Raw genomic sequence first — 12,271 nt, forward strand, 5'->3', positions numbered from 1 at the left:
TTTTTTTTTTAAATAGGAAAAAAAATTTATACCCATTACCTGATTTGTGCAGGTAATTTGTTTGCTTTGTGTTGAAAGTTGTGGGTTTCCCCCCCATGGTAATTGATGACAAAGGGATTATACATGTCTGTCTAATGCATGTGTGTATGAAACGGGACACGGTTAAGGCGACAGTAGCGTTCCCGTGGACTGAGAGGAAATAAAAAGAATAAGTTTGCATTTATTTGAAAAATCTTCTAGGCGTGTCAATTATTTTGGCAAGTGTATTTTAGAGAGAAGATACGGTCACTAAAAAATAAAGGATTTCTTATTACTTATACGAAAGAAACAACTATTGTTTGAGTGGAAAATTTGAAATATTGTGCGTAATGTTTATTTGATCCAATCATTTTTGCTCATTTTTATGGAGGGTGCCAATAAATATGGAGGCCACTGTATTTGCGTCTGCGTGCACAAGGTCTAAGCTGGCTTATATAATTGATACTCTTGCAGTGCCACAGTGTGAGCGGGTGGGCGGCCTCTTCCGTGATGTCTCAGCATGGAGTCATGTCACTCGCGCGCACGCACACACACACACACTCATGCACACGCACACACACTCATGCGCACACTCACACTCATGGACACATGCACATGCGCGCACACACACACACACACACACACACACACTCATCTGCACATACACTCAAACTCCTGCATACACACACATGCACACACGTACATAATCATGCGCACTCACACTCATGCATACATGCACACACACGTATGCGCACGCACACACACAAACTCATGCGCACATGCACTCACACTCATGCACACACACGCGCAGACAAGAGAATTGCATGGGCTGTTAATAGCTCTGAATAATGCACAAATCCCTCATGGCTTCCTGTCTTATGCTATGGGACCAAATGAATACACACAGAAACACTCGCGTATTTAATTGTGTAAACGTTTTATATCCACAAGGTGGCGCTCAGTTCTTGGGTTTGTCATCCATCAACAGTCAAAGCGGTAGAAAATGCAGAATACATATCAGATTAACGTCCTACAACATGACTAAAATGCAGGAAGGGATGCAACCAAAACAATAATAAATAGGCCGTGAAATGAAAGGAGAACGCAGTACGTTTGTGCACTCGTCGAAAACGTACACAGACGACAGCTCAAATTATAAGTCGTTATTTTAAACTTACCGTTGCGAATCAGGGTAAGGAGTGAGTTATGAACGTACTTGCTCAGTAATTGATTTTTATTCATTTTTAACCACAAAAAAAGTTCAATACTGCAGCTTTAAGAAGACGATCATTTCACCAGCGGAACCTCGTTTAAATAAAATCGACTCGGATTAAGGCGGCGTAAAATGTTTTCCTGATGTCAAAATCTTGTAGCTCTAGAGTTAGATATGTTTTCGATGGGTTATAATAAGGTTATTTTTGAAGCGTTAACAAACGAACATGACGAAAACAAGGAAAAATTACGTTGTGATGAAATCGGCAGGTGCTCGACTTTGTCTGTAATGTAGGACAGTATTGGCCGTATCTAGTTCTGTAAGATCTCCTTAAAAAGGAGCTGGAGTAGATAATGTGCTGTACCCTACTGTACCTGCACTGGGCTCCAGCACTGTTCTCCTACCACACGGTCTTATTCACACTCTGTCTCTATTTGGCGTCTTGAAGAGGCTCACCACAAGAGTCAGAGTTCATATTGTGACAGCGTGTGTCTTTGCCTGCCTTAAAATCCTTTTTTTTTAAAAAAATCGGTATCTCTTTTTCCGTTCTCCCAGTGTGCACAGATTTTAGATTGTCTCCAAGTTGCATCATCCACACAGTTGTGTTTTTGTTTCCTCCCTCTCCCCTCCTTTCCTCCTTCTCTCGCTCTCTCTCTCTTTCTCACAGCTCCTGAGGAAGAGGCATATAGGGAACGATATAGTGACCATCATCTTCCAGGAGCCGGGCGCTCTACCGTTCACGCCCCAGAACATTCGCTCTCACTTCCAGCATGTCTTTGTGATCGTTCGTGTTCACAGCCCCTGTTCCGAGAACACCTGCTACAGGTACAGATTTCTCTCCTTGTACAGTACTGCTGCCAGTTACCATAGCAACCCTGCCCTGACAGCAGTTGCCGTGGATACTACATGTTAACATAGCAGTGCTTTTTTTAAACCACGTTACAAGCGTGTCAGTTCACCATCAGAGACACTAGACGTTAATAGAAGTCAGCAGTCTTTTCTAGCACGGGCTGATGATTTCTTTTCTCCTTCTCGCTCTCCTCCTGTCTCTTTATCTCCGAAGTGTGGCCGTGACGCGCATGAAGGACGTGCCCCCGTTCGGACCGCCCCTGCCTCCCAGCGGCGCGACCTTCCGCGACCCAGCCATATTCCGTTCCTTCCTCTTGGCCAAGATCATCAACGCTGAGAACGCTGCACACAAGTCAGAGAAGTTCCACACCATGGCTGCTCGCACTCGGCAGGGCTACCTGCGAGACTTGGCTGAGAACTGCGCCAGCAGCACACCGCTCGACACGAGCGGCAAGCTCAACAACCTCATCTCGCTCGCCTCCAAGAGGCGCGAGAGAGTACGGGCACGCCAGGGGGCGGAGTTCGGTGCCGCCGGAGCGTTGGCCTGGCGGGTAGTGGCGCAAGATTTCAGCGGGGGCGGAGCGGAGCTTCCGTGTGTGCTGGCCATCTCCGCCGAGTACGTAGTGCTGGCCGACTGCTCCACGAAAGAGGTGGTGTTCAACTGCTTCTGCGCCGATGTGATCGGCTGGACGGCCGAGAGGTTGAACTTAAAGCTCTTCTATGGCCGAGGGGACCACGTGGCACTGCGTGTGCCTGAGGGCGGAGCCCAGGACATCAGAGAGGTGGTTCAGAGGCTGAAGGTACAAGAAGTAACAAAACGACTAGAAATGTGTCTAGACGTCATGTTTAGTGTGGGGTATAGCAGGCGAAGCTAGAATAATACTTATTAGTATCAATAAATGCTACTAAAACAGCTCTAGAATGACTTATTCAACAGCACTGTTGAATTCTTGACTCTGATTGGTCAGAAGGTGTTCATTAAGTTTCTAGAATGGCAGTTCTCACAGTAGTGCCAGGAATAATTCAAGTGATCGGTCTACATTAACGCACTCATTCTATGTTCTATATATGACCGTGTCTATAGCATACAGCCAATTCACAGACCTCTATGGAGGACACTGTACATAATCTAAGGCTAATAATAGACTATTTCGAAAAGTGATTTCACTCCACGTGAGGTAATTGAAGTGTAACGGTTGATACGGTGAGGTTTTCTGTAAGGGAATGTTTGCGAAACACGACTGCGTCTTTTTTATTTTATTTGAAGACCGAGGAAAAAGAGAGGAGCGACTGTTTATATCTGCTACGGCATAAGTGATCGCACAAAATATCTTGTTTTGCAGATGTCCCGCAACAATAAATGTACCTATAAAAAGATTAAAAAGCACCATTTGTTCATTAATAAATAAAAAATTGTAACCATTGGCAACTAGCTGTGGTATAAGAGGAATAAAAGACTTCAGGACATGTTGTTGTAGTTAAAAATAAACAAACAACAAACTAATCAGCATTGGAGTAGTAACGGTAACTCCGCTTTGCATCAGGCCACATCACACCACCATGTCTTTGATTATTTTCCTAGAACACCCCACCATGACATAATCCTTAAATAATAGAGCTGTTCTTGCAGGATTAACATGCCTGTGTTTATTGTTATTCGTTAAAGTCCTTTTAGCTAACTAGTCAAGCTAGCCAGATAAATATCTAGTGAGGCAGATGATTTGTGGACGTCTCTGAGCCAAAATAAACGGCTTTAAAGTGTGCTTCGGGTGGATATTACAGCTCGGGCCTCGGTGTTGGGTGAAATTCCGGTTTATGGAGTGGGTGTGGCTAAAGGTTGGATGACTATATAAATAAATACACAATGACTTCCTCCAAGGTTCACCCACCCAAGAAGAATTCCGTTTGCTGTAATTCCTGTTATTTGTTTTTGCATTGTCGGTTTTGAGATATTAAATTGCTCAATATTTGCCTGTAGACCATGTTTAATTTCATTTTATTTTATTTAATAGCACAATCTTACCGCCATAGGTAGGCGAATGGTCATTCTGCATTTCCCCAGATGAACATGATCTGTATTTGTTGATTTGAAGGTACACCAGCATTATTAATAATTAACTGACGGTCACGGATAGACCTTTTGAAAAACAGTAATGCTGCTAGGCCTGATTTCTATTATGCACCAGTTTATTTTATGCTTCAAATCATCATCTATGTTGAGTGATAACACTACCTTCATTCTTCCTCAGGTGCTGACAGTCGGCTGCGAGACGGTGGACATGACGCTGAGACGGAATGGTCTGGGCCAGCTAGGTTTCCACGTGCGCTTGGACGGCACCGTTTCCGAGGTGGAGGAGTACGGCTTCGCCTGGCAGGCGGGCCTTCGTCAGGGCAGCCGACTGGTGGAGATCTGCAAGGTCGCCGCGGTGACACTCACACATGACCAGATGATCGACCTGCTCCGCACGTCAGTCACCGTTAAAGTGGTCATAATCCCACCGTTCGAGGAGGGAGGGGCCCGCAGGTGAGCCAATAAATACATCTCTAGTTCATTTGTACTACAACACGATGAGTATTCATGCTGCTGAACAAATCACATCAGAAGTCAATCAGTATTGACTGAGATGTTCTGTGACTCCGGAGTGGTACTCAGGGTGGCCAGTCAGACTTCTGGGCTAGCCACGTCCACTCCGCCGCCCATCTACCTCTGCATCTGTCGTGAATGTAATGTCCGATATATGACCTGCCCCTAAAATCTGTCTGTTCATTGTGTAGTGAGTTTGTTTTATACTGTAGCTTTTGGCTTTCAAACCTTTGTCCCTTGATCCCTTTTTGCACTTCCTCCATCTCCAGTCTACTGCCGAGTTCACCGGCATGACAGTGTGAATTTAAATTCCGTCCAGCATCTCATCTCTGCACGATGGAAGACAAACCTGCCTAACGCATTAGAATCGTATAATGCCTGCACGGAAGGTTGTGCTGAGCACTAAAGACTCATTAAGCACAATTTGCACAAAACAGCAAATTTTGTGCACAGTATACAAACAGCAGCAGAATCCAGCGCTGGCGAGGCTGTCCGCATCTGTTTTCTGCTTTTTTCCTCCCTCCTCCGAGACATGTTCTCATTTCGGCGATGATCAATACTAAGATTCTTGGCAGGCGAAGCTGCTGCTGCTGCTGCTCATTTCTGCCGGAAGTTTCCTCCACTCACGGCGCAGGTTCAGTCGTTCTGAGCTGTGTTCATTTATCTACGCGAAAAATGAAGACTTCCGTCAGTGTTTGGCGTTTCGCACGCTGTTGATGAGCGACCGTGGTTTCTTTGCTGCAGTTGCAATAGATTTGACATTCCAGAGACAGCGAGGGAAGAACTTTTCTTCAGTCTGTTTCCTCTTTATGTAACTCGCGCACACGCACATAGCAGATTTGGAGACAGTAGGCAGACACTTCAGTTCTCGGGGTAGCAGCGTGTGGGAGTGTTGGAGAGAAAAGGGAGACAGAACATCGAGCGTGTGAAAAGAGGAGAGGGAAAAGTACATAACTGTTTAAGAAAGTACAGAAATGCTCATTCTGTTCATCATTGTCCTCTAGAACAAATGCAGAGATGTCAACATCGATGGTTTACCCATCGTGTTTATGATTTTTGGATAAGGCATTGGGATACTGAGTTCAAATTCCAGCACCGCCAAACTGAGGGTTGTGTATGGGGGGACGGCCTTGTTCTTCAGTTGACTATCAGGTGTGGTTCCTGATTGGTCAGAATAAAAAACCCGCATCCACATTGGCCCTTTGTTAATAAGATAGACACCCCGATCTCCATGAATTTTGACCTATGAATTGGCCTTGGTCTTGTGAGCCAATAGATTCAAGGAGGCAGGACCATGATCTCTATGGCCAGTAAATACATTATATGGTCAAAAGTATGTGGACACTTGACACATCACACCCACATGTGGTTCTTACTCAAACTGTTGATACAAATTTGGAAGCAAACCGTTGTCTAGAATGTCTCCATGTGCTGTAGGATTACAATTTCCCTTCACTGGAACTGAAAATGTTCCAGCATGCCAATGCCCCTTTGAACAAAGTGAGTTCCTTGAAGACATGGTTTGCCAAGGCTGGTGTGGAAGAACTCGAGTGGCCTGCACAGAGCCAAGACTTCAACCCCACTGAACTCTGAATCTTTGAGATGAATCGGTATGCCGGCTGCACACCAAGCCTTCGGTGCCCAACCTCCCTAATGCTTTTTTTTAGGCAAATCCCCAGAGCTTTGCTCCAAAATCTAGTGGAAATCCTTCCCAGAAAAGTGGAGGCTGTTATAGCAGCATACGACTCCGTATCAACACGCATGGTTTTAAAACGGGATGGTCAACAAGCACATATGGGTGTGATGGTCAGGTGTCCACATACTTTTGGTCACAGTGCTGCTGAATTCTCTTATCTGATTGGTCAGAAGATGTTGTTATTATTTTCTATAAAAGCGGCTTTGATGCTAGTTCTGGCTGCAAGGCGTATGCTCTTAATTTCTTTGCAACAACTTACACTTAGACTTTTACGATGGACGGTCCACATAAACAGACGAGTAATTGTTGATATGGTGATGTTTTCTGTGAGGAGATATTTATTTGGTACTTTTGAAAGGAGTGTTCTCCAGTGTTGGTGCTTTGTAACAGTCAACATTAAAGCTGTAACTTGGAAGATTTCTCTCCTGGGGAAAGTCTTCAGGATGGCGGGCTTTGTGGTTTCTCAGTAACATAAAAGAAGCTGCATTTTCTGCGTTATTAACATCAAATGAGAGAGGGGAAAAAAGAGAGCCGGTGAACAGCACAACTGATTCCTCAACACGTATTTTGATATGATTCCATGCAAGCTTCAGACTTTGATAGGAGGCGTGGCCCAAAGACTGAAGGCAGGGATCGTGTTTGTTATTTAGATGATAATACAGTTCCAATTGGATTTATAAATACAGAATTATTCACAGATTTGGTGGTAGAATTATTCACTCTGGACGGTGCTGAGCCACACATTCTTTTGAGAAGAGTATGTGATCATTTAAGTAGTTTATACAATGCTTAAACAGCCCATCTGTAAGCTTCACTTGCTGCTTAGCTCCATTAGCCTAATAGCTTCAGTACGGATCTAAAGACGAGCAAGAAACGTCAGACGCCAAACATGTCTTGGCTAATCAACTAGTTTTTGGATAAGTGGGGAAATTGTGTATATTTAACTTTTGGCCACGCTGCCGCTTTAACTCACAAATGCACACATGTGCTCATTCAGACAGCTCGTCTCGTGTGAATGTTCTGATCCAGAGTGCGGATGTGCTGTGGTGTGTGTAGCAGCACTTAAGGCATGTAATCACTGCTGTGCTCTGCTAAAGGGGCTGCTCAAGCCCCTAATTACTCAGCAACAGCCTCGACACTGCACTCAGGAGCCATATGGGGCTTTTGTGGCAGTTTAATTACACAACTGAACTCCTTTGGAAAAAAAAAAAAAAAAAAAAAAAAGCTGCCTCTTCCTGTCTCCACTGTTAAAATGGCCCGAACTCAAAAACAGAATTTATGAATGATTATCTCCTCTTAGACGGCTCATTCCCCATATCTTACAGTATTTAGGGGGAATGAGCCATCTAAGAGGAGATAATCATTTATACATATTTGGACAAGCAAACATTTGATCATCTTTGAAACCATGCCTATTAATAAAGTTAATATACTTCAACAAACCACAAGCCATTTAATCAACAGAAATATCAATAGATGTGATATTGTTCTGTGGAAAAAGTAAGCCCATCTTTGGCCTCAGAAGCTAATATTGCACCCTTTAGCAGAAATAACTTCTTGTAGGTGTTTTGCAGAATTGTACACCAGGCTTGTTGGGATTTTTTACCATTCTTTCATGCAATATTCTTTCAGTTGCAAGACTTTTGAAGGTTTTCTTGCATGTACCGCCCGTTTCAAATCCCCCCCCACGACGTTTCTATGGGATTCAAATCCGGGCTTTGACTAGGTCATTCCATAAACCCTCCGTATTTTCTTTTTGAGCCATTCCTTGGTGGATTTGCTAGTGTGCTTAGGGTCATTATCCTGTTGAAAGGTCCACTTTCGGGTTCAACTTCAACTTTTGGAGAGATGGCCTCACATTATCTCCAAGCACTCTTTGAAATGATGTAGAATTCATAGTTGAATCAATGAATGGAAGCTGTCAAGTCACTGAGGTAGCGAAGCAACCCCAAACCATAACATTTCCACCACCGTGGAATTGTGAAATCTCTTCCTGATTGTAGAATCATGCACTTACTAGCAGATCCTGTGATGAAATTTGGGGGTTCTTGAAGACTTCTCTTTGCATCAGACAGTCTGCTCTATACCCCTGTCAGGTTATTGGCCTGAATTTGCTTGGATGGCCAGTCCTGGGCAAATTGCCAGTGGTTTGAAATCTGTGGCATTTGTAGATTATTTTCTTATAGTGGAAAGATCTTTTTACATCCCTTGCCAGACTCATGGGCATCACACACCTCAATAGCAAAGGGAACACCAGACACTAGATATGAGAGGGTTATAAATAAGACAGGCTCCACATGCACTTTCTAATAGGTTCTAATCACTGGCACCTGATTCAAATTTCATGGATTTGAAAGTGTGATTAATGTTGGGGTGTACTTACTTTTTCCATGTGACTGATCTATTATTTTTTGTTCATTTAAATTGTGAAAATGTATATAATTGTTGCTATGGAAAAAAGAAATTGTCTGAGAGGTATTTAGTTTATTTTTGGAAGGAGTCTCCAGTGTCAGCTCTTTGTAAAATTTAGTGTCCGAGAGCTGCGTCGTTTTTTGTCTTATTAACTTTGTTGGAGAGAAAAACAGAGAGACTGGTGAGGGAACAACTGTGTATAGCTGTTATAACAGGAACAAACTTGTTTGATGGATGGTCCACAACATGAAATGTAACCATTAACGGATTTTAAAAAATGATGTGTAGCTCTTTAATAAATAATTGTAGTTGATGACAAATTGCTGTGGTATGAGAGGAATAAACCACTTCAGGATGGGCTATAATTGGAAAAGAATCAACTTCAGGTTGGTAAAAGCACCCTGGGAATGTGGTGGCTTGGCTGTTAAGGCTCTGGGTTACTAATCGGAAGGTCGGGGGTTCAAACCCCAGCACTGCCAAGCTGCCACTGTTGGGCCCTTGAGCAAGGTCCCTAACCCTCTCTTCTCCAGAGGGCGCTGTTTCATGGCTGACCCTGCACTCTCACCCCAGCTTTCTAACATGCTAGGGTATGCGAAGAAAAGAATTTCACTGTGCATATGTATAAGTGATTAATAAAGACTCATTATCATTAAAAGTCAATCCACTTTGCATTGGGTCACAACACAGAGTAATTTTGTCCTCTAACAGCATGCCCTGTCATGATTATTATTATGGGAGCATTATAAAACAAGTAATAAGATTATTAAGCCTAATTATAGATGTTTTCAAGCTTGAAATTGCCTTGTTGGATTAGGGTGTTTATTTCATGCATTTATTTCTAGAACGAAGCAAATGTATCTGGAAAGATGTAGAGCTTTTTCTGAGGCTTTTGGGATCTTGGGCGGTAAAAATTTCCATGTTGTACAGTTACATCATTGTTTGTTTTTTTTCTTGGCTCTCTCTCCATCTCCTGTGGATCATCAGTTGCCGACAAGTGTTGTTCCTGCTCTTCTTTCTCACCTCTCTATCTCTCGCTCTCGTTTCTCTTTCACACCTCAGTGTCTCTCACCAACGTCTCTCCCTTCCGCTTGTCTTTTTGTGGATATGGTGTCTGCAGAATCCATTTAGTTTCAGTTCATTCATTGACATGCACATTTATTTGTCTCGTCCCCCCCCTTCTCTCTCTCTCTCTCTCTCTCTCTCTCTATCGCTCTCTGTCTCATACGCTCTTCCTCTCAGAATAGCGCCAAGGAAACAGATTGCTCAAGATTAAAGCGAGAAAATAAGGAACGAGCAAAATAACAAGGCAATTAATAATGCACAACGAGTGCGTGTGTGCGTTCGAGAGAGTGTTTTTCGTCTTTAACCCCGCACAGGGATCTAGATGGGAAAAGCGCTGGTGAGCCTGCAAATATTAAACGTGTCTGGACACCTCCTTCGGCGCGAAACAGAAGTAGGTGGGTGTTAAAGAGAGCCCACCCCCTCCTCTTTCCCATCCCTCCCACAAAAAGGTCTCTCCATCTTCGAGTGCATTTCATACCATAGCTAGAGGAAGAGAAAAGAAGAGAAGCTTGTTTGTGTTCGGATGTCGGCGCTTTGCCCGCGCTCCAGCTGGTTATAAGACGAGCACGATGGCACCGCCTCAGAGCTCTGACAGAGCCTGCTGTACACGGAGAGGTTAGTTTACACTTCCAGACAGTACAAGAGGGGACAAGGGCTGCCCAAAAATAGTAAGAGAGACTGAACGAGAAACAAAAGAAGATAAAACAGCCACAGTGATCACAGAGATCAGGATGGATGGATGAATAGATAAGCACTCAGTGGAGGAGGAATTTATCTTGCTAAGTAAATATCTAGTAAGAAGGTATGGGCTTTATTTTTTTTTGTTGTTTGTTTGTTTCTGTATCGCGTGCGTGTTCTTTTTGTTCCCGGATCAACTGTGGCTTTTATTTTGTGGTCGTGATGCGAGTGCTCAGGGATTTTTCTCCCAACACAGATGGGTTTGAAATCTAATCTGGCTCTGCTATGAAACTTTGTGATGAGTAATGATATCACAGCAGCTCCTTCCATGTGTCATATTTAAAAATAAAAAAACACATCACAAATGGCAGAGACACTGGCTAAGTGGCCATCACAGTTACTCTGCTAATTTAAGGACAACAGGAAACAACCATCTGTTTTATATTGTACTTTACCAGCATGTAGTTCTTCGCACGTGGAAATCTTTGAATAATGAATTAATAATAGCTGGTCTCCACAAAAATATTTGACCTCAACCGATAAGGTAACTAGCTAGACCTGTAGGTTTTGCAGTCGATTGTTTAATTAATTGAGGATGCTGAGTATCGTACTCACAATTGAACTGAGCTCTTGAGTGGCGCAACAGAAAAGAGTTCACCCTATCATAAGGAGATCAGGAGATTGAATCCTGACAATGCCGCTGCCATCTGTGGCCGGGAGTCATACAGAGCAAAATTGCCCGTGTTCTCTGGGTGGGAGAGATGGCTTACTCTCTCTCTCTCTCTCTCTCTCTCTTCTGTCAATCACAGCTACACTAGCCAATCATGGGTGTCTGTGGGCTCGTGTATGCAGAAGAGGGTAAATAGCATTTTCCTTCAATTGTGTTATGCTGGCCCGTAACACAGCACGAGCAGCAGTTTGAAAAGATGCGGAGGTTGGCTTCACGCGTTAGCTGTCGTGTGATGGGGGAGTTTACTATTGGCAAAATGACCAGGGGAAAATATTGTGTTTATTGTGAAGACATATAAGGTGGCTTGCTTTATAGTTTTAGGGTTACTACTGGAGATTTGATGTGTGTGTTTTTATGTTGTCTCTTTTTTCGTTTGGTTGTTTTTTTTTTTGAGACACTCACATGTACAATATTTTTTGTTAGATTTGGCACTTACATACGTGGGGCATGGCGGCTTAGTGCTTAGCGCATGGAGGATTGAATCCTGCCTCCACCTTTTTTCGCGCAGAGTTTGCATGTTCTTCCCAAGCTTCGGGGGTTTCATCTGGGTACTGTGGTTTCCTCCCCTAGTCCAAAGTCATGTGTTGTAGGCTGATTTGGCATTTTCAAATTGTCTGTAGTGTGTGACTGAGTGTGTGTACGATTGTACCCTGCGATGGGGTGGGACCCTGTCTAGGGTGTCCAACAACCCCCCCACCCCCATCCCCTGTTATGCCCCAAAAGGGATAGGCTCCAGGTGACCCTGCGACCCTGTGTAGGATAAGCAGCATGGAAAATGGATGGACGGCACTTACATAATGTAGAACTGTCAACTGGGGTTGTAGTCAAGACCACCATTATCAACATCCAAGACCAGGATTAGCCAAGATCTTGTCAAGACCGAGTGTTAAGACGGTCAAGGCCAAGTTAAGATCAAGTCCAAATGAAAGTGAGACCCAAGTCAAGATGGAGGCTGAAAAGCACCAAATCGTTTTTGAGAACAAGCCTTTACTAGTCAGCTTCATTTATGCTTTGTGCCAGTGACTAGGT

At 43.7% G+C, this 12,271-nt stretch overlaps 1 protein-coding gene across 1 annotated transcript in view; it reads left to right on the forward strand.

Annotated features, from left to right (window-relative positions):
- sipa1l3 (signal-induced proliferation-associated 1 like 3) overlaps positions 1 to 12,271 on the forward strand; it is a 98,828-nt gene that overhangs the window by 69,861 nt on the left and 16,696 nt on the right. Inside the window, exons 8-10 of the mRNA XM_047152694.2 lie at positions 1,899 to 2,056; positions 2,295 to 2,880; positions 4,330 to 4,604. Coding sequence (XP_047008650.2) covers positions 1,899 to 2,056; positions 2,295 to 2,880; positions 4,330 to 4,604 — 1,019 coding nt within the window. The remainder of the gene's footprint in view (positions 1 to 1,898; positions 2,057 to 2,294; positions 2,881 to 4,329; positions 4,605 to 12,271) is intronic.

Source organism: Ictalurus punctatus, chromosome 4 (assembly GCF_001660625.3).
Source record: "Ictalurus punctatus breed USDA103 chromosome 4, Coco_2.0, whole genome shotgun sequence".
Lineage (NCBI taxonomy): Eukaryota > Metazoa > Chordata > Actinopteri > Siluriformes > Ictaluridae > Ictalurus > Ictalurus punctatus.